The sequence below is a fragment of the Myodes glareolus genome, chromosome 19 (assembly GCF_982192425.1).
Source record: "Myodes glareolus chromosome 19, mMyoGla1.1, whole genome shotgun sequence".
Classification (NCBI taxonomy): domain Eukaryota; kingdom Metazoa; phylum Chordata; class Mammalia; order Rodentia; family Cricetidae; genus Myodes; species Myodes glareolus.
In genome coordinates this window covers 5,596,472-5,620,742 of record NC_142044.1, presented here as the reverse complement: position 1 = coordinate 5,620,742, position 24,271 = coordinate 5,596,472, and the positions used below count along the sequence as shown (strand labels likewise).

Genomic DNA, 24,271 nt, shown 5'->3' with positions numbered 1-24,271 from the left:
TGATCCACTTGGGCTTGAGTTTTGTGCCTGGTGACATGGATCTATTTTCATTCTTCTACGTGCTGATATCCAGTTATACCAGCACCATTTGTTAAATGTGCTTTCTTTTTTCCATTTTATACATTTTGCTTCTTTGTCAAAAATCAGGTGTTCATGAGTGTGTGGATTAATATCTGGGTCTTCAATTCGGTTCCATTGGTCCTCCTGTCTGTTTTTATACCAATACCGGCTGTTTTCAGTACAGTGGCTCTATAGTAGAGTTTGAAGTTAGGGATTGTGCTGCCTCCAGAAGTTCTTTTTTTGTACAGGATTGTTTTGGCTATCCTAGGTGTTTTCCTTTTCCATATGAAGTCGAGGACTGTTCTTTTGAGGTCTGTGAAGAATTTTGCTGGGATTTTGGTGGACATTTCATTGAATCTCTAGATTGCTTTTAGTAAGATTACCATTTTTACTATGTTAATTCTACCTACCCAAGAGCATGGGAGATCTTTCTACTTTGTGGTGTCTTCTTCAATTTCTTTCTTCAAAAACTTAAAGTTTTTGTCATACAGGTCTTCCACTTGTTTGGTTAAAGTTACTCCGAGATATTTTATTCTATTTATGGCTATTGTGAAGGATGATGCTTCTCTGATTTCTTTCTCAGCCCATTTATCATCTGTGTAAAGGAAGGCTACTGATTTTTTGAGTTAATCTTGAATCCTGCTACATTACTGAAGGTGTTTATGAGTTGTAGAAGTTCCTTGGTAAAATTTTTGGGGTCACTTATGTAGACTATTATATCATCAGCAAATAGTGAGACTTTGTATCCCCTTAATATCCTTTTGTTGTCTTATTGTTCTAGGTAAGACCTCAAAACAACACTGAATAGATATGGAAAGAGTGAACAACCTTGTTTTGGAGCCCATTCTTTTTGGAGAGATAGATACCTTGTTCAGCCTAAATATAGAGGGGAGTCCTTGGTCCTGCTCAAAGTGATGTGTCAGACTTTGTTGATTCCCCATGGGAAGCCTTATCCTCTCTGAGGAGTGAATGGAGTGCGGAGGAGGGGCAAGTGTGATCAGTATGTAAAATGAGAAAAGATTGCTTAAAAAATAAATAAATTGGATCAAAAAATAATGCACATTCAAACGTCCATTTTACTTGTAATAATTGTTTAATAATTGTTAGCTGCTATTGACAGATCTCTGTTCTTCAGCATCTTCAAAGTCCTTCAGGCTCGAATCTCCACAAAGACATCTCTACCTTTCATAGCACAAAGATCCTTACGCAGGGCAAAAATCTTACTGTCGTCACGGCTCTGACTGATTTGTCATTTGCTTGTTTTGTGATGTGTATGATATGTGATGAGTGTGTGTTGAGGATGGACCATCATGCTACAGCACACATCCGGTCCCCTTTCCAAATCCTCCTGACCCAACCACTAAACTTCTCATCTTTCAACTCACAGAGTAATCATCCTAAGGCGCCAATGGCATTTTCTCATACATCAGGAGCTCACAAACTCCCATCAGGGAACTTTCTGGCTATGAAACTTCCATACAAGACAAAGATTTTCAGTTAAAGGTGGGATAGAATGGATTCACACATAGAATAGTTAGCTAAAGGCAAAAGTCACAGAGTTCATGGGAGCACACGCCTGTATTTCAAACACTCAGAAGGAAAAGAAAAAGGGGAAAGGTCAGAGATCTGACATCAGCCTGGACTGCAAAGTGAGACCTTGTCTCAAAAAGCCAACAAAACAGAAAGTGATATAAGTCAGAGGGCTGGCAAACATCCAGTCAGCAAGTATGACCCACACCTGCTCTCACAAAGTTAGGTGCAGCTATCGCCAATATACTTAGTCAGTTCCCCACCTTCCTATGAACCCGACCAACCAAAATGAGTTATGTCAAATCAGTTCCAATTAACTACATTAACCTTTACTTACAAAATTCAGTTTAATCCCCTTAACTTTGACCCTTGTGAAACAAAATATATTCATAATTCAGTAAAATTCCAGTCTCTCAGATAAGCATACTCATAAAATTTGCTGATATGTGCCTAAGCAAATATGTACCTCCTAAAGTGTTTATAAGAAAAAGCATAAATACAAACATGATTATCAGGGGAAATGTTCCTATAGATAAAAGAGAGGTTTTATTCCACTTCCATATTTCTGAAAATCAGCAAATCTAGATGTTTCTCTAGTTTCTTTGATACACACACCATCCCTACGAGTACTTTAAATAGATATGTCTGGGAGGATAAGAAACAAAAAAGGAGCTGCTGAGTCAGGGTTTGAAATACTTCCCATGGAGCCTGACAATGAGTTTCACCAACGCACATAAAGATGGGAGGAGAGACCCAACTCCACAAAGTCTTCCTCTGACCTCCAACCACTCTACATGTGCATGGCAGACATGTGCATGGCAGACATGTGCATGGCCCCACTTGTACATGTCATGCCTATATATGCATCATAATAATCAAAACGTCTAATGTTAAAAAGAACCAAAATATCTGATTCCTGTTGGCAGAAAAAAAATGAAGAGGAAGTATTTTTCTCTCTTTATAGAAAGTGTTTTGAGAGCATTCGATTAATGGCTATGACGAGTAATCTTGATGTTGAGCTTGCTGCATGGAGACATGCCTACGGCTAGTAAAGCACACTTTCAGGTGCAGCCACGACAGTTTTCTAGGGAGGACTGCCATAGGAGAAAGCAACTAAGGAAGAAGGACCTGTCCTGATAGCGACAGGACCACCCACCATGCTGGGAACACAGTGAATAGAAACAGAAGAGAAAGCCAGCAGCTCATGCGTGCTCCACTTTTTCTGAGCAAGTGTCTGCTCTGAAGGTAGCCTTGGCTCCGGTCTTCTTAGTCTTACAATGTGGACTCCCAACAGCAGCTGCCCAAAGAGCTTCAAGGCCTCCAGTCTCAGACTGGAAGGGCAGCATTGCCCCACCCCCACCCCAGCAGTTCTGAGGCTCCGTGCCTCAGGAAGTGAGCACCTAACAGGTTCTTTGCCTTTCCAGCACACCAGACGCCTCCTTTGGACTATCTAGCCTCCAGTCAGGAGAGTCAGGCCAACAAACTCACTTGCTCTGTTCCGAGAGAAGATCGGTTCAAATGTGTCCCAGTGACTCTATCACTCTTGGCCTTTCTTTCATCTTAACGAATGACAAGTGGTATCAAGATATCACATTAGCATCAAAAGGTAATAGTGACTTCCGTGCTTTTATATCAGGACTTGCCAGAAGCATCTAGAAATTTCTTTCTAATCTCATTTACTAGAACTGCATTACACAGCTATTTTCCATTTCTAGGAGAGCTAAGAAAGAGTTGTGGGTTTTCACTCTGCCTAAACAGAGACTGCAAGAGAAAAGGAAATTGAAAATATTATCTGTTGGAACCCTACTAAGCAGGATCCGTATCAGTTTATTCTTTCGACTACTCAGTCTTTTAAACATTATTTTACATGTAACATAGTTGTCTCTTCCCTACAGAAGGCAATTCTAAAGTCTTATCTAACTAATTAATTTTAAAAAATACTCCAAAATCAAGATCTTTGAAGGAAAGCCAACCTCATCATGATGTGTGAATCACTGTGAACCACTGCCCTGCATATGAAGACTTTAATAAGCAACAGAGGAAACAGTGACTTTAGAAACGACTACATTGGAAACAAGAATGGAACCGCAAAGTGACAGCTGTCACAGCACACAGCCAAGCCTACAGAAGGGACAACTTCTCCTTCCCTGTCCATCCTCTCTAGCTGCCCACATCAGTCACCCAGAAACCCTTTCACCACTGTCGTTCATATTCCTAATTCTACTCTTCAGGAGGATAACCTTTGCCCATTATCACCCTTGCCTTTATATATTGCCATTGATATATACACATACATACAAGTATATGTATACATATACATGCTATGGGGGAACTGTCAGGCTTGTATGTGCACTGTTAGCATTCACACCCTGCTAATATGAGTATGAGGCCTTGTATATTCCCTCAGAGGCTGAATAGGTAACATTTTCTATAAAGGTTAACTGTTGTAGCTATTAGCTACGTGTGGTTTTCAAATTTAAATTAATTAAAATTGAGTTTAACTATCAATTTATCACTAAAACCTTTCTCAAGAGCTCAATAGCTTCTTGTTAATGCCACCTACTATGTTAGAGTGAAAAAGAAGCCTGTCCAGCTTCATTTGTATGTTCCAAAACCATATAAACAAATATAGTTTATCTGCCAGTCATCCCTTAACTTAAACTATAGAGTGATAATTATAAAATCTTGTCAGCACATGGAAGCTAAGTTTCCATCATTAAATTTCCAGTTTCTGGAATAGGAGTCATAATATAAAGGGGAGAAAAGATAGCAGTTAGACCATTATGCATCCTATATTAACTCTGGACACAAAAGCCACCAGAGATTCTGAAGGTCACTAACTGCATGGACTATGGTAAGGTCACTAACTGCATGGGCTGTGGGTAAGCTATGGTAGAAGGCGGAAGGAGGCAAAAACACTCCAGGTGATTCAGAAAAAAACCTGGTACTAAGTAGAAGTCTTCAACTTCTTTGAGTGTGTGCCATTTGAAACGGGAAAATCTTAGCAGGCACAAGGCTGAGTCCAACCCACCATAAGTTCCCCCAGTAGAAACATTTGTGGGTCTATGCGGAGGCATCAGTCGTGAAAGCAGATCTAATGCAAACCAGACATTCAAAAACTAGGGTATCTACTAAGTCATAAAACAGAGTATTGAGAGGAACAGAAATATATTAAATAGTTATGATAAACTACAAGGTAATTATTTCAGTAAACCCATTTTTGATAAAATTGTAGTTATTCGAGGCATTAATTCACATATTAATTTGGAAACGTCATAAACTCTGAACAATATAACAATGAGCTCAGGAAAGCATTGTAAGGGAAAGGAAGGCATCGTAATGGAGACTTATGAGATAATAGCAAAATACTAAATTATAAAAATTTAGGGCTCTATAAGAAATTAATATTTTCATCTAATACTCTGAATACTTGCATCTAAGACAATGCAAGTTGGGTTTTGTTTCATTAAAATCAGCATGCTTATAAATGCTATAATGTTTAGCAACTATCATGCAATATAATTAGCAAAATTAAATTGACAACAATAAGAAAAAATATATTAGACAGAAAGAAAAAGATTCTAACCACTTTGTCCTCCTGGGTGTGAATATCCACGAAAGCAAGTTTAAAAAGACAGAAAAGACAAAACAAAATAAATAATTAATTCCATTCTTAAATAAGAGCAGCTTTTAAGAAAATGGAAAAAGGTTTAGAAATAAAGTCTTTACATATAAAAATAATAAAACATAACATTATTGCTCAATTCAACTACTATCAAAAGTAGATAAAATAAAGTATTACATGAATTATTCATACTTATAATACAAATTATTTCTATTAAATTAGAATTCTTCTAATTTTTACATAAATTAAAAGAAAAATTAAATAACTCATTGAAGATAAATTATTATTTATTGAAACTGGCAATTGCAGGTCATAGTCTCAATATTTTAAATGTATAAACAGAACAAAGAAAAAACATAGTCAAGAGAGCCTTAGTTTCCCCTCCAAACCCTCCCTAGATACAGCCTTTATTTCCTACTACACTGCCCAAAGATCAGAGACTCCACTCTCCTGGCTGCGTTCTCTCCTCTCCTGCATCCTTTTCTCCCGCATTTGAACTTTTCTCATCAACTGAAGGACCCCACTTTCATTCTGCCATAATATTCTCTCAGGCCTGGCCTCTTAAAAATTAAATTCTTCCTCTATACTTTACATTTATATTAGCTTGAATTGTCATCTGCAAGAAAACAAGCAAAGTTTTCTTGCAGGAAGGAGCTTTATCAAAAATATTGTCTGCAGAGTTCAACAGAATAGAATTGGGGACCTAGATCTAAGTCTGCAACTATAATGACCTGCTATTTCTTAAAAATGCCAAAACTATACACTGTAGAAGACAGCACCTTCAACAAATGGTGCTGGTCAAACTTTTCTTCAATGTGATAAAAAAAAATGAAACTAGATTTTATCACTCACCCTGCACAGAACTCAACTCCAATTGACCAAGAACTCAACGTAAGAACTGACACCCTGAAACTGCTAGAGGAAAAGGCAGGAAACGCACGTCAACTCACAGACACAGGAGGGGACGCTATGAATGAGATTCCAATAGCACAGGAAATTAGACCAACAATCAACAAACAAAACTCCTGAAACTAAAAAGTTTCTGTGCGGCAAAGAAAAGTGTGAAGTGAGACAAGCAGCCATGGATGGGAGCAATCTTTGCCAGCACCTCGTCTCACATGACCAGTGTCTAGACAAAGAACTAAAACATTAAGAAAATAAACAGCCTCCCATTAAAATAATGGGTTATGGTATTGAATAGAGAATTCTCAAATGAAGAAATGCAAGTTGGCTAGGAAACACATTTTAAAAATTGTTCAACACCCTTAGCCATTAAGCACTTCAAGATTCCATCTTTCACCACTGAGAACGGATATCTTCAGGAATCAATCTGGTGTGGAGCGGGGTGGGGTAGGAGCTCCTCAGACTGCTACGGGACTGCAAACCAGTGCATCCGCTTTGGGAAGCAGTGTGTGTCTAAAACATCCAGAGACAGAGCTGCCATATCACCCGGCTAGCCCCGTCCTGAGGATATAAACCCTACAAACCTATCCTGTGCACATTCGTGTTCTCTCTTCACAGCCGAGAAACAGAAACTGAGATGTCCATCAACAGATGAATGGCTAAGAAGAAGGAGGTGCACACTATATTATATACACACTAATGTTCCTCAGTTGTAAATGAAAACGGAATCTCTAAGCAAATGAATGAAACTGAAAAAAAAAAATGCTGCCAAGTGAGGTGGGGAAAAAGGCCCAGAAAGACAAACACAGCTGTCCTCTCTCATATGCAGATCCTAGCCTCAAACCTTTTGTGTGTTTAACTTGTAGCACATGTAGAAACCAAGAAATCAGAAAGGCATGCTGTGTGGGGGAGACATTAGGGGATAGGAAATCGTAACTGCTAGTGAAGCAGAGAGGTGAAAATGGAGGGTGGAAGGTAAGCAGGTGGATATAGGACCATGGAGGAGACAGGGAGGAGGATCTAGCCCAAAGAAAGAGTATATGGAAAGCCAAATGGATGCCGATGATCTCACCACCCAATTAAACAATACAGTTGGAGGGTTAGTAGAATACATATAGCATTCAAGAAGGTGGGGAGTACTGGATTTTAACCAGTTATGTGGGGTTGATGCACTAGGAGGTAGGAGTGGGTGGGTTATGCAAGATTAAGGATACTTTTAAAAAAAAAAGCTTTATGGAAACACATTAGTTAGTAAGCTAATTCTAAAATATAACCTTAAATTTTTATTTACGAGCTCAAACAGAATTGCCCTGCATGGTGGATCATGTTACTCCCGTTCAACCTTCTATTGGCACAAGAAATACACAACCAACCCATCCAAGATTCTCACAAAGATAGGAGCGGTCATCTCTAAGAGTCCTCCCTTCCTGGAGAGTTACTGACAGCTGAGAGCAGCTGAGGAGGGAGGATCTTTTTTGTATGATGTGTCCCCACTGGTATATTCCTATATTCTAGCAGATGGGGAGGGAGGATCTTCTTTATATGATGTGTCCCCACTGGTATATCCCTATATTCTAGCAGATGGCTCCACATCTTTTCATTTGTGAGAAGTCCTGGTTGTGGGGCATTTGAGGGGAGGCAGGGAGGATGGGAAGAGATATATGATCAACATTCATTGTATAAACGTAGAAACTTCTCTAAGATAGAGAAAAGTTACTATCAAAACTAAAATGAAATGTTTAAAATATCATGGTGATGATATGTATCTCAATTTTTCATTCAGTCATTCACTCAGTAGTGAATACACTGGCCTGTTACACACCAAATACATAGAAACACGCACTGAGCAGTTAAAGTGAATTAAAGAGATGCAATCAATTAACAATAAAATTTGAGAATATACTAGATTAGAGATCAGTATAATTCAATGTATCACAAGGGAGGAAGTAGTTGATTCACACAGAATACCCAAGAAGGACCGTGAAGGAGGTGATGCTCATGTTGACAAAAACAAGCAATTGTTCATCAAGCAGGTAAAGAGAGTGCGGTCTAGAGGGGAATAGCTCTGCCTGTAGAAGGTCCAGTCAGAGCACAGCGGACCAGATGGAGATAGCTGAAGAGAGGTGCTGGAGAGCAGCTTGTCTGGACGTGGAAAAGAGTAGAGTGTTCGGAAAGTTACTCAGCCACCGCAGACATCGGTCACTTGACAGATGGGGATCCCTCTAGCAGTGAGTGTCTGAGAAGCCGAGTCTCCAGCAGACAGGCCAGGTAAGAGAGGAGAATTGAATTGAGAGTGTGAAGAGACATCAGTCGGCATTTTACACACAAAGAAACAAAATTACTAAATGTTTAAAACTTGTGGAGGAAAAACAATACAGGAAAGAAATAGAGGCCTGGCTTTCTGGCTTAAGTGACAACATGGAGAGATACTATTTAAAAAGTTAAAAATTTCAGAAGAAAACCTGAGAATTATTCTAGTATCAGGAAAGATATCGAAAGTCTAGTCTGGAATAAGTAAAATCTAGTGATAATCTAAGACCTTTATGGAAAAAGAATTATAAAAATCACATTTCAAAAGAATGCAATGTTATAATTCTTTTGTGGATTTTAATTCTTTTAATTTAAAACAAGTTAAAAATAAGTATTGTTAATATCTTTAAAATAAGATTCGGTTGTTCATTTGTTTGAGGCCAATATTGAAATTATTTTACTGAAACTATCTTAAACTTTATATAGTCTTCATTATGACTATTATGTACTGTAGACGTCATTATTCTTCCCCATATATTGTAAACAGTATTTCCGACCTTGAGGTTCGTCTTAGCTACTGATGAAGAGTCTGAGAGCGAGCGGAAAGCAGATGCAGCTTTCCGATGCAGACATGACCATAACTTGTCCTGCATCCAGCAGTTTTTCCCTGCTCCAAACTAGCCTGTAAGACTGTGCGTCTCGCAGGCTCAGGGTGGCATTAAAGCTTGGGTGTTCAGAACACATTCTCAGATGAGTTATAAACTGATGTGATTAAATGTGTGTTCATAAAATCTTGGTACTCCTCCATACTTAGTCTATTCAGTGTAAGGAAAAGTCCACCATGCACTCTGGGAGGCAAATCACCCACTATCAAACCAGCAGCCAAACCCAGTTTTCAAACACTGCCCTACTTGTTTTTTAAAGAAATGACTGTCCAAAATTCTTTCCAAAATTTAATTCTATAAACCATGGGATGGGCACTAGAATTCTGCCAAACATTATGTTTATATAATTATATAAATTTGCTTCGCCCGTTCCTCAAATTTCTAACCAGCTTTCTAAAATAGTACTGTCTTCATCACCTTCATATTATATGGGAGAATGATCAAAAACAAAGTTTAAGTCACTATATACAGAATAACGAGAATTAATGAAGCTTCTTGATTAGTTTTTAAATTATTTAAGCAGTAGAAATAAAGCTTTTGCTTCATTTAGGAGAAGTACATTTATCAGCTATTTCAAGAACTGTGTGAGTAAATTGATGTTATAAGATATTAAACCCAAAAGAAACCTTAGAGGTCATTTAAATTAATTCCTTTATTTTACATATTATAAAAAGTTACTATAAAATGAAATGTCCCATTTGAAGTACTCTATTTAAGCTAAACAATGTAATTCTGAAAATTCTAAAAGTTAGATTAATCAAGCAGATGAAAATTTATTAAACACATGGAAATCAATTTTCCTACCAAAAGACAAAAGAAACGAATTCAAGTTATCATATTTTGAAGTTTAAAATAATTCTTATTGCTGGGCATGGTGGCGCACACCTTTAACCCCAGCACTCAGGAGGCAGAGGCAGGTAGGTCCCTGAGTTCAAGGCCAGCCTGGTCTACAGAATGAGTTCCAGGACAGCCAGGGCCACACAGAACGCTGTTTTGAACAATCAAAAATACAAAAAAAGTAAAGCTTTTAAAAAACAATCCTTATTATAAATTATACTTAATGTCTTTCAAATTCAGTGTCTTTCACAATTTAAATGTTACAAAATAATGTTTTCTTATTTTTTCATTTAATTAAAATCATGCAATTTTTACTTGTTAAGTAAATACTCTTAAAAGAGGAGAATAAACAGCAGCATGTTGTCGTGTGTTGTACTGGCATTTCCACATGACGGGAACTTCTTGGTTCTTTCCGAGTCCTCCGTGCACTTCAGGAGACATAATTAATTGCTAAGGATGGTTCCACATGAAAGAGTCTCAAAATTAAAACAGTTATTTCCTTGTGTTCTCTTGGAAGATTACAGAAAGAATTTTAATAGCTTTATGACTAGCTATTGATATCTAAAATATTTGTATTCTCTAAAAGAACAATCTGATAATATTTCACTGACCTTAATTCTTTGGAGCTAGGGTGAGTCAAAGAAATGCATTGAGCCATTGTTGCAAGTAAAAGTTTTCTATATAGCATGAGGAAACTGGGCATTTACAAGACCAAATTTGAAAACATAAGTTGAAACTTGTAATCTTTTATCTCAAAACTTGGGTGGCTTTCCCCATTCCATTCAAATGAATATCTTCCAATATAAATTAAGATGTTCATATTTAGCTCCTCATTTCAAATATTCACTCATACGTGGATTCTAACCATAATTAAAGGTCTTTGAGCCAATTATTCGTGATCCTAGAGAAGAAGCTAAATAAGAAGGTGAACCTGATGAAAATCATGTAGCTATCCGCCTGGAGATTGGAAATAGACAAGAGTCCCAGGTAACCTCGGGTGCATGGGGGGGGGGGGGGGGTGGGAGGGTTGTTGGAAGGGGAAAAGGTTAGAGAGAAGGGAGTAGGGGAGGAATGGGGAAAGCTCAGTGGACTGGGATGGGGGGAGGGAGGAAGGATGGATATGGGATCAGGGAAGAATATATTTCAACTAAGGGAGTCATTTTAGGGTTTACAGGAGACTTGATTATAGATGGGACCCCGGTTCAAGGAGAGATCCCCAGATTGTTCTCTGGACAGAAGAGAGGGTACCTGAAACGGCCTAGGCCCATAACCATACTGATGAATATTTTGTTTATCACCATAGAACCTTCATCTGGTGATGGATGGAGATAGAGACAGAGACCCACATCGGAACACTGGACTTAACTCCCTAGGTCCAAACGAGAAGCAGAAGGAAAGAGAACGTGAGCAAAGAAGGCAAGACCAGAGGGAACCTTCATCCGACGATGGATGGCGATACAGACAGAGACTCACATTGGAGCACCGGACTGAGCCCCCCAAGGTCCAAATGAGGAGCAGAAGGATGAAGAAAATGAAAAAGGAAATAAGGACTGCGAGGGATGCGATCACCCACTGATACAAGGGGACGGATCTAATGAGAGTTCACCAAGGTCAGTTGGACTGGGACTGAACGAGGACGCGATCCAACCAGACTCTCTGAATGTGGCCGGATTCTCTGAATGTGGCTGGCCCGGAGTCTTTCTGAAAAGCCATTGACAATGACACTGGGACTTGTTTCCTCTGCATATACTGGATTTTGCGGATCCAGTCTGTCTGGACACTCACCTTCCTGGACCTGGAGGGAGGGGGGAGGAACTTGAACTTCCCACAGGGCAGGAAACCCTGACTGCTCTTAGGGATGGAGAGAGAGGAGGAGAGGGAGTGGGGGGAGTGGGAGGATGGTGGGAGGAGGGGCGGAAATGGAAACTTTTATAATTTAATAAAATTACTTTCAAAAAAAAAAAAGAAAGAAAAAAGAAATACTAAGAAAGAAATCCAGAGCTGTCTTCCCTGAACTAAAATCTAAACTGCTTTATAATTTATTTTAGTTTCCTGGCATCTGTCCCCAGATAGAGATCAAGATGGGGGGTGGGTGAAATGTCCTGTCTCTGGTTCATTTCTTCTTCAACAAACCCGTTCATGCAGCTGAGCTAGAATATAGAGATTTAAAGTTGCTCACGATACAATGTATTTTCAAGGAGTATCCCAACATTTTACTGTACTTAACAGTTCTATTCAGTGAAAAGGTACCATACATTAGAAACTGAGATGTGTATTAGCAAGCAATTAAGCTATGACCAGATATCACAAGATACTTGTTTCTAGGCTACATTGAGCAACAAGGATCAGATTTCTCCTCCTGTCTGAACAAAAGGCAGTAAAACATGGGGTTATTTGGTTTGCTGTTCTCGGATTAGAAATCAGCATGGGAGGCTGATTCTATCACTGAACTATATCTACAGTCCTCTTTTACTTTAACTAAGAAGGGATCTTCTTCTGTAACCCAAACTAGTCTCAAATGTAAACATCACCCTGCCTTGGCCTTACCAGTAGCTCAGATTAAACAATGTTCCTCCGTATCTTACTAGAAGAATGTCTTTTAAGACACCTGATAGCAGGTTTTGTGCACTGACTAGCAGTTAGAGCACACACTCACAAATGGTCAGAAATCAGAGTGTCTTTGAAGTGCTCGTCCATAAAGGGCCAACCACTGTCACATACCCTCTCCCCAGAGAACTCTGGGGAAATGAAGGCGCTAAGAGTGTAAGAGCCAATGGAGTGAACGGTATCTTCTGGGAAATGACAAGACACTCGGGACTCACAGCAGCTATGGCTGTTTGTTCAAGACCTGCACAAGATCAGCCCGGTGAACACTACAGCACCAAGCAGAGAAGAACCCAGAAGCTCCTACACCTTGCTGAGGAGCAAAGATAGCTGATGCTGTGAGGAGAGGAAAAGTTCGTTTTTCAGAATATGATCCTTATACTGTACCATGATCCATCAGATGGCCACACACCTTTGTGCATACGGGCAACACTAATTGGACTCAGTGGATTATTTAAAAGATTGGGAGAGAGGAAAAGGGAGAGAATAATGGGGAGGGAAGTGGAGGAGGATCTGGATAGAGGAGGGAGGGGGTAAGTATGATCAAAATACATATGTATGGATGAAACCTCAAATAATCAATGTCAATTTTTTAAGGTAATTAATATGAAGCCACAAAGGGCAATATTAGTGAAGGATGGACAATAAGATAAGCTCTAAATAAACCCCGCCTACCACTGCTCAGAATGTCCATAGAGCAGGGCACTAAACAGAAGTGCAGGGAGGGCCTGAAGACAATCAAAGCAGAAGAAGAGGGACAGGCTGTGAGGAAATTTTGTAGGTCTTTTCAATTTAAGAAAAATGAAAAAAAATTATATGGAATTTGAGGGAAGCAACTAAAACAGTATTTTAAAGAAGTTAGGAGCATGTGATCCTTATATCAGAGAAGAAAAGATATTAAAACTTCATTTTCCCTTTAAGAAACTACAAAATTCAACCAAAGGAAGTAGAAGAGATAATAAGGACCAGAGCATAATTTAGAAATAGAGAAAATTCAATAAATCAAGTTGATTTTTTTAATCAATAAAATTATCAAATATATAGCCAAAATCAACGGAAAAGAAAGACGCTACCAAAATAATGAATGGTGCAGCATCCCCACTAACTACATGCATATTAAAAATAATAGAATATTATGAATATTTTTACATCAATAAATTTAATAATTTATGTGAAACTTAACAAATTCCTTAAGATATAATTATGAAAACATATTCACACATACAGAAAAGAACTCTGAGCCAAATAAAAAATTAAAAGTGTACTTTAAAACCTTCCCAGTGAATAAAACTACATGCCTAGATAACTTCACAGATAAAATCTAACAAACATTTTTAATAGCTAAAAACAAACTTGTGTCATGAAGTGGGGCGACTCAATTGTTCTGCATGTAGATCAGACATCAAAAAAATGAAATAATGCCAGTTCTATACAAACTCTCTGTGACAGTGAAGAAAGTAAAATATTGTATATAATCTTTTTCATTAGGGCAGTGTGATGTTAATTCCAAAATCAAAAAAGACACTTGCAAATCAAACTCATTTATAAATGAATTATCTATCATGAATGACTAAATGAATTTTATTTGAAGAAAACAAAGTTGATTTAATATTCAAAAATCAGTCAATGCCTCACCACCTTAAAGATAGGAAAAACAAAAATTAATCTCAGTGGATGGCAAAGGGCATTTGGGAAAGTTCAATGTCTTTTCAAGATTTTAAATAAAAGAATGCTTAGCACATTTGTAATTGGTGGCATCTGTGAAAACATTATAGGTAACATTATACCTAATACTGGAAACTATAGGTAACGTTATACCTAATACTGGAAACTATAGGTAACATTATACCTAATACTGGAAACTGAATATATTCCTTTTAAGACTAAGGATTTCTACTTGTATTGTTTTTACTTAAAATTATACCATAATTCATATAGACAAATCACACATACATTTATACATATGCACATATATGTTTATATATACATGCATACAAACATTCACATACATACACATTCCTATACATGCACACACACATTTATGCACAAACCATGATCAAATCAGGAAGAGGCATTAGAAGAAATAAAGGATTAGTTCTGGGCGAACAAGACATTGAGAGAAACAAACAATAAGAAAATAAAGACATGAAATCACACAGGAGAACTAATTCCCACAATTATTCCCAAATAATGCACATACAGATTAACTCTGTATGTAAGAACTATCTAAGTAATTAGTTTGGTGGCAGGATATTAATTAGGAAAGAAATTCAAAAGAATTTTAAGAAGAGCACCTGCAATACTGGTTTTGCTAATTGACAAAGTCCTCTGTGAGTAGTATTTACATATTCACTACAGAGGATGAAGCAGAGATAAAGCCTAGTAGAATATGAAAGAATAGATATTTAAATTCCATAGCTGAATGATATTTCCTAAATACAAAAACAAACAAAGGATAGTATAGCTTCCAAAGTTATAAAATGAAGAAGAGAATCTCAGAGCTGGACCAGTCTTGTTTCAAATGACTAAGATTAAAAAATAATCTACAAAGTCTGGGCAAGTGTCATGACAATAGAGAAATCTGTAAGAATCAGGCTTAGTCGCTCTGGATCAGAATTCCCACTATCCATAACAAAGGGCAGATCTTATTCTGTAAATGTCTTCACTGTGATGGAGTCAAAGTCCTACGGCTCAGCTGACATCACCTTTCACACTATGTGAACTGTGTGCTCCTTGGTTATTCTGAGACGTGATTTCAGGCATTGTTCCACTGTATTCACAGTAAGCTCAATTATTGGAAACGACCGTACTTCAGCGCCGTACCTTGTTTGAGCGTAATGACACTCGACCTCCACAACGAGCGCAGAACTTCGTTTGGCAATAAGAACAGTTATGGCCGCATCCATCCGCGAATTTCGTTTTATGGCAGATACCGCAGGTTGGGGCATCGCCCTTCTGTTCTTGCTGCTGCTGAGATTCTTCTCCCATCTTCTTTACTTGTTCCTTATACATTTCAAATTGTTGATGCAGTTTTCTGCAGAAAAAAAAGTATTTTAAAAAATAGTTTTCTGATGATCAAAGAATCATAATTTTATAACCAAACTACACAGAATGAGATTAAAAGAGTATAAAATTTAATTTTATAAATTATAGAATAATATCTTGCTTGAATGGTATACTATATCATAAAAATCTTGAAATTTGTTCTATCTTTGATATACATATTAATTATTAAATTACGTTTGTGGAACATTTCCTTGAATATTAAACACACTTCTACCTACTATTATTTTTCAACAGTTTAGCTTCAGAAATTCAGGAGACAATTTTACCTCCACAAAGAAGCCATAACCTAGCATCTTAAAAGCAGACACACAGACTCAACTGGAGGGAACAAGACTCAGTCTGAACACAACTCAGCTGTGAAAAGAAACCGCCATCGCGTATGCTCAGCCTAGCAAAAGGAGCTGTGTGAGCACAGCAAAGCCAGGTTCCCTAGGATGAAGGGGCTGTCTCGGAAGCTAAGGGCCCTGGCCACTCTTCAGGGCCACAGCTGGCTCCCCAGGTCCCACACTGGGTGCTTCATCAGGACCTGTAACTCCAGTCCCAAGAGCTCTGATGGCCCTTCTGACCTCTGTGGAGATGCACACACTTGCTCATACCCACATTCATAGATAAATAAAAATAAAATGAATTTAAAAAGAAAACTAGGCTAAGCAAAAGGAAAGTTGTATCATTTACTGTCACTACAAACGTTTCTATTATATTTATAATTACAATTGTAATGTTTAATAACTATAATTAACTTAAAATTTAGAAACCTGCCAGGAGTGCTGGCACGGTGGCACAGCCATTGAGTTCCAGCCCTCGGGAGGCAGAGGCAGGCAGACCTCAGTGAAATCGAGGCCAGCCCAGTCTACAAAGTGAGTCCCAGGACAGCCAGGGCTGTTACACACAGAAACCCTGTCTCAGAAAAACTAAAAACAATTTTTAAAAAATATTCAGAAAACTAAAAATGATATTACTCCAATCCTAAAAAATGACAATCTACAAAACCATAACTTATTTTGAGCCCATCAGAAGGGAAGTTATCAGGCAAACCATCTAAATTCCGAAGAACACCAAGTCTAATTGTTCCATCCCTGGCAATAGGAGAAGGAAGTACAACCATACTGATAGGTAAAGAGAAATCTTTCGTATTGGGGGTTGTTTATTTGTGTGTTTGTTTTTAAGATAGCATCTCATATATCCAAGGATGACATCAAACTTGTTTTGTATCCAAAGATGACCTTGGACTTCTGATCCTCCAGCTTCAAGTCTCCAGGGCTGGGATTGCAGGCACACACAACCACATCCATTTTATATGGTTGTGAAACTAAGGCTTCACACATTCTAGGTAAACGCTTTATCTTCGAAGCTACATCTCCAGACAGAGATCACCTGATCACAATTTTTAACAAATTGTGCAATGGCAAGACTCATCTAACATGACAGCTGCAAGTCACTAAAGATCCAAGCTAAGAAAGACTGATAGTCACAAGTATTTCTCACACCCCTCCCTCCACAAGTGCTCCGGAAGACTAGAAAACACAGCCAAGACAAATAAATCTCTGCTTTTGAGGGAGTGCCTACGTGCAGACAATAAGTTAAATTGAGACTGAGGTACAGACACGATTTCCTGAGTTTGCTAAAATAGTAAAAGCTTTATATAAACCACAGGGAGGAAAAGTAAGCTCTGTCACTTAAGATGAAGGCAAAGAGCCATTATAGCTACAGACAAGATTGAAGAAAACCCTTTATCAACAGTGCAGAAAAAAATACCTTGGGTACAAGATCCTACACAAACACGAACAAAACATCTTTTATCACTAGGATATGGGAGGAAGCTCCTCTCCAAAGCTGGATACAGAACTGGAGATCAAGGCAGACTAGTTTCTATGGCTAGGAGAGACCAAGAGCTCATAAGGTGACCCATTCTCAAGGTCCAGATGATTGGGACCTGTCAAAACTGGAAAGAGGAAAACATCACAGAGAGCACCTGATCCCTAGGGAGCAATCACCAAGTAATAAGCACCAGAAGTTGACTACTTCCAAAGACTCATGGAAGAGATAAATGTAGCCCTCCCATGGGGGAGTGTGTGTGAGGATAACGGCTTCTAGTGCCCCAGCATCCATTAGAACGGAACACAGAAGCAGCTCACATCCTTTAAAGAGATTGCTGACTATGTTGCACTAAGGACAATGATGGTGACATCAAAATTCAAACTTATCAGAATGATTGGTTTCCTTAATGTTTTAATTCTCAACATCAACAGTCTGATGGAAAGGGTGTTCTGCATCAAGATGTGAATACAACAGTCTGAAGGGAAAGGTGTTCCACATCAAGGTGTGACTACAACAGTTTGATGAGAAGGATGTTCCACATCAAGGTGTGAATATAGCAGTATGATGGGAAAGGTGTTTCACATCAAGGTGTGAATACAACAGTCTGATGGGAAGGGTTTTCCACATCAAGGTGTGAATACAACTCAAAGATACCGTACAAAGAGATGGAAACAACAAAGCAATACTCTGTCATAAGAAACACGACTGGATTCAGAGATGACACAGACTTGGGAATAATCACATTTGGAAGGGAATAGGGATAGAGCCTAGGACAGATGGGATGGAGAGAGAAGGAGTGATATAATCATATTTGAACTAAAATGTTTAAAAATTATTAAAAGAAATGCATAGAAAAGGTGGACATCAACTGTGAACAAATGGGGAATTATAACAGAAAATAGTAGTGATAAAATAAAGAATCAGATGAAAAATCTAGAATAACAACTATGCTATCAAAGATGAAGAGTCCCTTCATGAGAACAGTCTACAGCTAGAAAAAGAATTGATAAAAAAAAAACATGCAAAATGAAACTGGACGATAGACAAGAGAAGACAGAGAAACAACTAAGATTTCACAGTTAATGTAGTGGTGAAATAAAAGTCCCAGAAATAAACAGTGAAAGAGATAAGGATACGGAATTTTACAAAAGTAATAAAAAGACCTAAGAAAAGAACCACCTAAGAGAAGGCTTGTAAAACAAACAGCAAGTTCTCATTCATTCATCCACCCCACTCCTCTCTCTCTCTCTCTCTCTCTCTCTCTCTCTCATCAAAGTGCCAGAAACCAAAGATCAAAAGAAAATGGGGGGGAGGGGCTGGGAGAAAAGAAAGAAAACTCTGAAGGCAACTAGATAAAACTAAGCATGGATGAAATGTCATAAGGAAACGTGCTCCTGTGTATGACAATTTCAAAGTTGGGCGGGGGGGGGGGGATCCACAAAATGACTAGAATAAAATTAAGTCACAATTACCACTCCTTATCTGCCACTGGGTATCCTGTGTATAACAGATACACAGGATAGCCAAAAGAAATGAAAACTCTTACCAAAAGAAATGAAAGATTGCCCTACAAGAAAAAGACAACACTCAACTTCAGGCTGCCTGTAAGACTCATTCACCACTAAGGACACAGAGACTTACACCAGAAAAAACAAACTACTATGCCAAAAACTGTAAAAAGATACAAAGAAAGTTCTTCTATTATAGTAAATTCATCAAAAACATATATGAATTCCAAATATGTATATACCCAACACTGAAGTAGCAAACACATAACGACAATATTAGGAAATTACTAAGTAATTTAGGAAAGTAAAAAGAGATATGGGCTCCATTGGCTCACTGACAACAATTTTTAGAGCATATAAACAGAAAATCAATATAGAAATAAAAGTCTTGAAATGCACTTTAAATCTAATGGGAGAAAAATAAATAATTTTTATATCCCAAAATAGCAGAGGACACATTCATCTCAAGAGCATGCACACACAACACTCCAGGATACGCCACATGGTGAGCTACAAAAAGTTTCAGCAAATGTGAGAAAACCAGAACCCTATCAAAACATTTGTTCGGATTATAAGATATGAAACACAAAACAATATAAAAGATTCTAGAAAACGACAAAGATGTGAAAATTAAACAGTATATTCATTGTTAACCACTCATCATCCAAGACTATAAAGAAAACTCTTATAATGACCTGCAAAGTCATCACTGTACAGTCATGTGCCAAATGGTGGTGCTTCAGTCAGCGGGAGCTGCTCATAATGGGAGCTCCATCGACTTGTGATATAGCGTAGGTATACAGGAAGGTATACAGCTGTGTAAGTTTGTCATTACTCTGTAATGATATTTGTAGAGCGGTGAAGTCATCTACTCACACATTTCTCATACTAGAACCCTGTGAAGTGACATATGACTGTACGAGGGACAAGTCCCCATTATTAGCCCCAGGTCTGACATCATTTCCTTTGTTTCCTCCTAAAGCTATCCCGCCTTTTTTAATCCTTCACACGCATTGTGATGAATCATTACATGTTCTCTGCCTTTGAGTCATGTTTCTCTCTCTAGTCCTATATCTCTGTGTCATCTACCTATCTACCTATCTGGCCCATCATCTGGGTAACCAGGCTGGCCTACAACTCAAGATCTTCCTGCAGAGACTCCCAAGTGATAAGACTGAGCTGTGTGCTATCTTGTCTAACAGAAGAATCCCCAACCGGAAATCATATCTGAGCCACAGCACTGAGAACATCAAATTCTAATCAACGAGGCCCAAAGAACATCACATTTTTCTAGTTTCTGATGAAGCTCATTCAAATGGACCGCCATTCATTTCAACTGCTTATCCATAACTTTTACCAAATACTATGGATTTGACTTATGTTTTTCTTCCTGGTTTGAAGGAGTATCAGAGATAACTTACAGAAATTTAAACAGCAAAATCTTCTCCACCTCTGAGGTCTAATTGCTTACTTTGAAGTAGTAATATACCGATTTCTTCCTTCATCATTGTGATTTAACTGCTGGCTCTGTGTGTGTGTGTGTAGGCATGTGTGTGCACATATAAATATATGTGTATATAAATGTAAATGTATGTGTTGGTTATAAAAAAAATCCTCCAGTCCCTTCTAAATAACCTTATAATTTTACCTCTCACAGCTAAGCTTTTAATTGATCTGAAGTTTATTTTTATATGTGATATGATATGGAGATTTAATCTCAATGTTATTTATATATTCTATTTCACCATCATCATTTATTAAGTAGTTAGTCTCTCTTCCACTAATTTGTGCGATCAGCCTGTCATATATTAAGCCCCATACTCACAGTGATGGCCACTGTACTGTGTTTCACTGGTAGTGTCTACTGCTACTCCAGGACAACACTGTCAAAACCAAACTTGTAAGACAATGAAAGGTCCAATAGATCTAAAATAGATAAATTCCAATACACAACTTTCTAGAAGGCAGATAAGAAGTCACCACACTCTGAAGATGGTTGCATAATATTTTAGGCACCGTGGCCACACCATTGTCAGAACGAGTCGTCACTGAGGCACAAGTAACCATGAACAATGTGTAAAAACTGAGCTTGCGTGTATTCCACTAAAACTTCATGCACAATCCATGTTTAGCAAATTCCTGGGACAAATATATTGTAAAGGATACGACATTCTATTTAAAGGTACTTTACAAACTAATATTTAAGGTATACACAATAATGCATGAATTTTGAAGTGTTGGTGTTTTTATTGTTTCATAAATGCTTTCTAATTCAAAGTTTCACATATGTTCTATATTAATATTCATGACCAAAGAACTCATCAAATTCAGTATTTCCTAAAGGAAATGTTATTCTCTGTAAATTAACAGATTCTATAAATTCATGTTTTCGGCTATTCCTGAAAATCTTGTCCCCAGCCTCTGAGTTTTACTGGTGTCATTTTACACATCTGAAGTTTTCAGGCTCTCCACAAACCAATAATTCTCACCACTATATTAAAAGACATCTGTGGCAGGCTTGCTCTTTGAAACTTCGTTTTCGATTGTGAAGTCACACTTCGTCATATTTGTAGACTGACATTAAAATATTTTCTCCCTTTTCCTCATCATATAATGTCTATAGATATAGATATCATTGTTGATTGAATTATTTTGAGGTAGGTTTTAGATGTATTTTTGTTATGGTTGAGATATGAAGTATTGCCACTAAGGGAGCTTGCACTGAATGCTTTGTCCTTAGCTGAGGAAATTTGTGGATGTGATCAAATGTTGGGAAGTAAGACCTAGCTGAAGGATGCTGGCCATTAGGAGTAGATCCTAAAGCAGCGGTTCTCATCCTGTGGGTCTGAGCCCTTTGCGGATCGCATGTCAAATATTTACATTACAATTCATAACAGTAGCAAAATCACAGTTATAAAGTAACAACAAAATAATGTTATGGTTGAGGTGACCACAACATGAGGAACTGTATTAAAGAGTCACAGCGTTAGGAAGGTGGAGAACCACTGGATTCAGGGTATCCTCTTTCTGACCCCTTCCTCCTTCCCTCCTCTCTGTCCTTCTCCCGCAAGCCCCACACCAAGCCATCTGCCTGCATGAGGTGTGTGACCACTGCAGTGTCCCCTCACTGCCATGTCTGCCCAAGTCTGGATACAGCCAAGCAACCAAGGACTAACCCTTCTGAAACCAGGAACCAAAATAAACGCTTCCTCCCCTTGGTTGTTTCTGTCTAGTACTGTGTTATAGAAACAATAAAAATAACACTTTCCTTCACAATAATATATTACAGTCCAAACTAAAAAACTAAGAGTTCCTTGCTAGATCAATTTATAAAGTCTCAAATTAGAACACCTACTCTGTATTATAGAGACGACTTGAAGAGGGGGAAAATCCATGTGTCCCAGATATACAGTACTTTGGGTGGTTGTTTGACTATTTGCTCCCCAGTTGTTGAGACTGCTTACAGAGGATTAGGAGGTGAGACTTTGTGGGAAGAGCTGCATCCAGAGGTGGGATTTGTGGCTTGAAAAGCCTCCTGCCCTCTTCAGAGCATCCTCTGCCTCTTGCTTGCATCTCAGGATGCGAGGTCTCAGTTGATGCTGCCACCATGCCTTCGCTTGGCCAGATTCTCACCCTCTATGCACCCAATTAAACCCCTTCTTTAGGATCCACTGTAGTCGCGGTGCCGTGCCGCAGATGTAGGAAAACAACTGAAGACATCCAGTTTTTTTACTTTTTTTAAAAATCTGGTTTAAAAAAAGTCTGGTCTCTTTCTCTGTTGAGAAGATTTTACTACTGGTGAGACATTTCACCCCCATGAAACACTGCGAGGTTTTTATCCATTTTCTTGAAAATCATCGGGAGCTTGATACTGACACTGCATTATATTTATAGGTTAGATTTAGGACAGCCTCGCTGGAATATTGTGTCTTCCTACTCACAAAGTGCTCCCACTGTTACTAATCCTCCAAAATAAAAATACAAAAACAATGGTTTTACCACTAATATCTTATCTCAAATTTTGTGCTTTAATTTATAGCCCATTGGAGTAACCTCTTTTTCAGTTTAAACTATTTCCTTCCTCATTCATTTTGTTTCCTTTAAGATAGCATCTATAGACTTCATTTATCCAAAGGAACTATAGAACAGTCATGCTATTTCCATGTTCTATATGTAGTTATGGGTAGGGGTGGAATGTAAATGATTGTTCCCCAACAATTCCACAAAACTAATAAAGCCATGACACGTCCCTTCTACACCCATATGATACTTCCATATTCCTTCCTTAGGAACACACATCATAGCTTCAATGACTAGGTCAGTCTCTCCATTAGATCTTCCCAAAGCATCATAACACATTGCATTTATCACAACTGCAATTTTGGGTCATTCCGTGACATTCTGATTACCCCTACTTGTGTAATGAAGAAAAAAAAAAAAGAATCCATGAGGATTTTGGTTTTGCTCTCAATTTTATCCCAGTAACTAACTTAATATAAAATCAGCTTGTCAATAAACACTTACTGAGGCAAGGCGGTGGTGACACACGCCTTTAATCCCAGCACTCGGGAGGCAGAGGCAGGCGGATCTCTGTGAGTTCGAGGCCAGCCTGGTCTACAAGAGCTAGTTCCAGGACAGGCTCCAAAGCTACAGAGAAACCCTGTCTCGAATAAACCAAATAAATAAATAAATAAATAAATAAATAAATAAATAAATTTTTTATGTTTGAATTAATGTTAAGTAACACCTTTGTTAGGTGGAGCAAAACATGTAAACTTGAACATAACCTAGTTCTTGTCAACAGTAAAATAAGACACACGAATGTATTGATATTGGGCAGTCACGTAAACAAGCTAAAAGTCAATTGAAACAGCTATGAAATAAATGTAAGAAAAGCTGGTTCTAGAAAGCAGGAATTGATTGTGAACAGTATTAGCACGAAAAGGGACATTTTTTAGTTTGTAAACATCCTGTCCTGGGAAGGTAAGTATGGTGGACATCAACTGAGAAATTAATTCTAATTTGGAGTTTTTCACGTGCAAAGTATTAAAAGCAGATGAAAAGCTAGGAGACTGAGAGACTGCATTTTGAGTAACTCATACATAAGGAAGCAACAAAAATACACAAAAGGCAGAATCTACAAAGGAAACTTAGAAGAAAATATCTCTAATTCCATTCATAGGGTCATTTCCTAGATTATTATATATCTACTCTCATTTTTTGATATTACATTAGAGAAATCAGTAAATCACTGTGGAGATATTTTACAAAATGATCTCCAATAAATCAGCTATTCCATTGATTTTAAGCTAACAATACAGCCAAAAAATATTTTTTAAAAAAAAAAGTGATTTTTTTTTTTTAATGATGAGACTGGGCCCAAGACAGCAACTGCATGAAGCCCA

At 38.0% G+C, this 24,271-nt stretch overlaps 1 protein-coding gene across 38 annotated transcripts in view; it reads right to left on the bottom strand.

Moving 5' to 3' along the window:
* Window positions 1-24,271, bottom strand: part of Rims2 (regulating synaptic membrane exocytosis 2) — a 431,117-nt gene that overhangs the window by 320,682 nt on the left and 86,164 nt on the right. For 26 of the 38 annotated variants that reach the window (XM_085679037.2, XM_085679024.2, XM_085679028.2 and 23 more), the window contains 2 exons: window positions 15,298-15,508; window positions 5,177-5,188 (listed from right to left, as the gene is read on the bottom strand). In XM_085679037.2, coding sequence (XP_085535163.2) covers window positions 5,177-5,188; window positions 15,298-15,508 — 223 coding nt within the window. The remainder of the gene's footprint in view (window positions 1-5,176; window positions 5,189-15,297; window positions 15,509-24,271) is intronic. The other 12 variants (XM_085679026.2, XM_085679032.2, XM_087898754.1 and 9 more) reach the window with 1 other exon arrangement.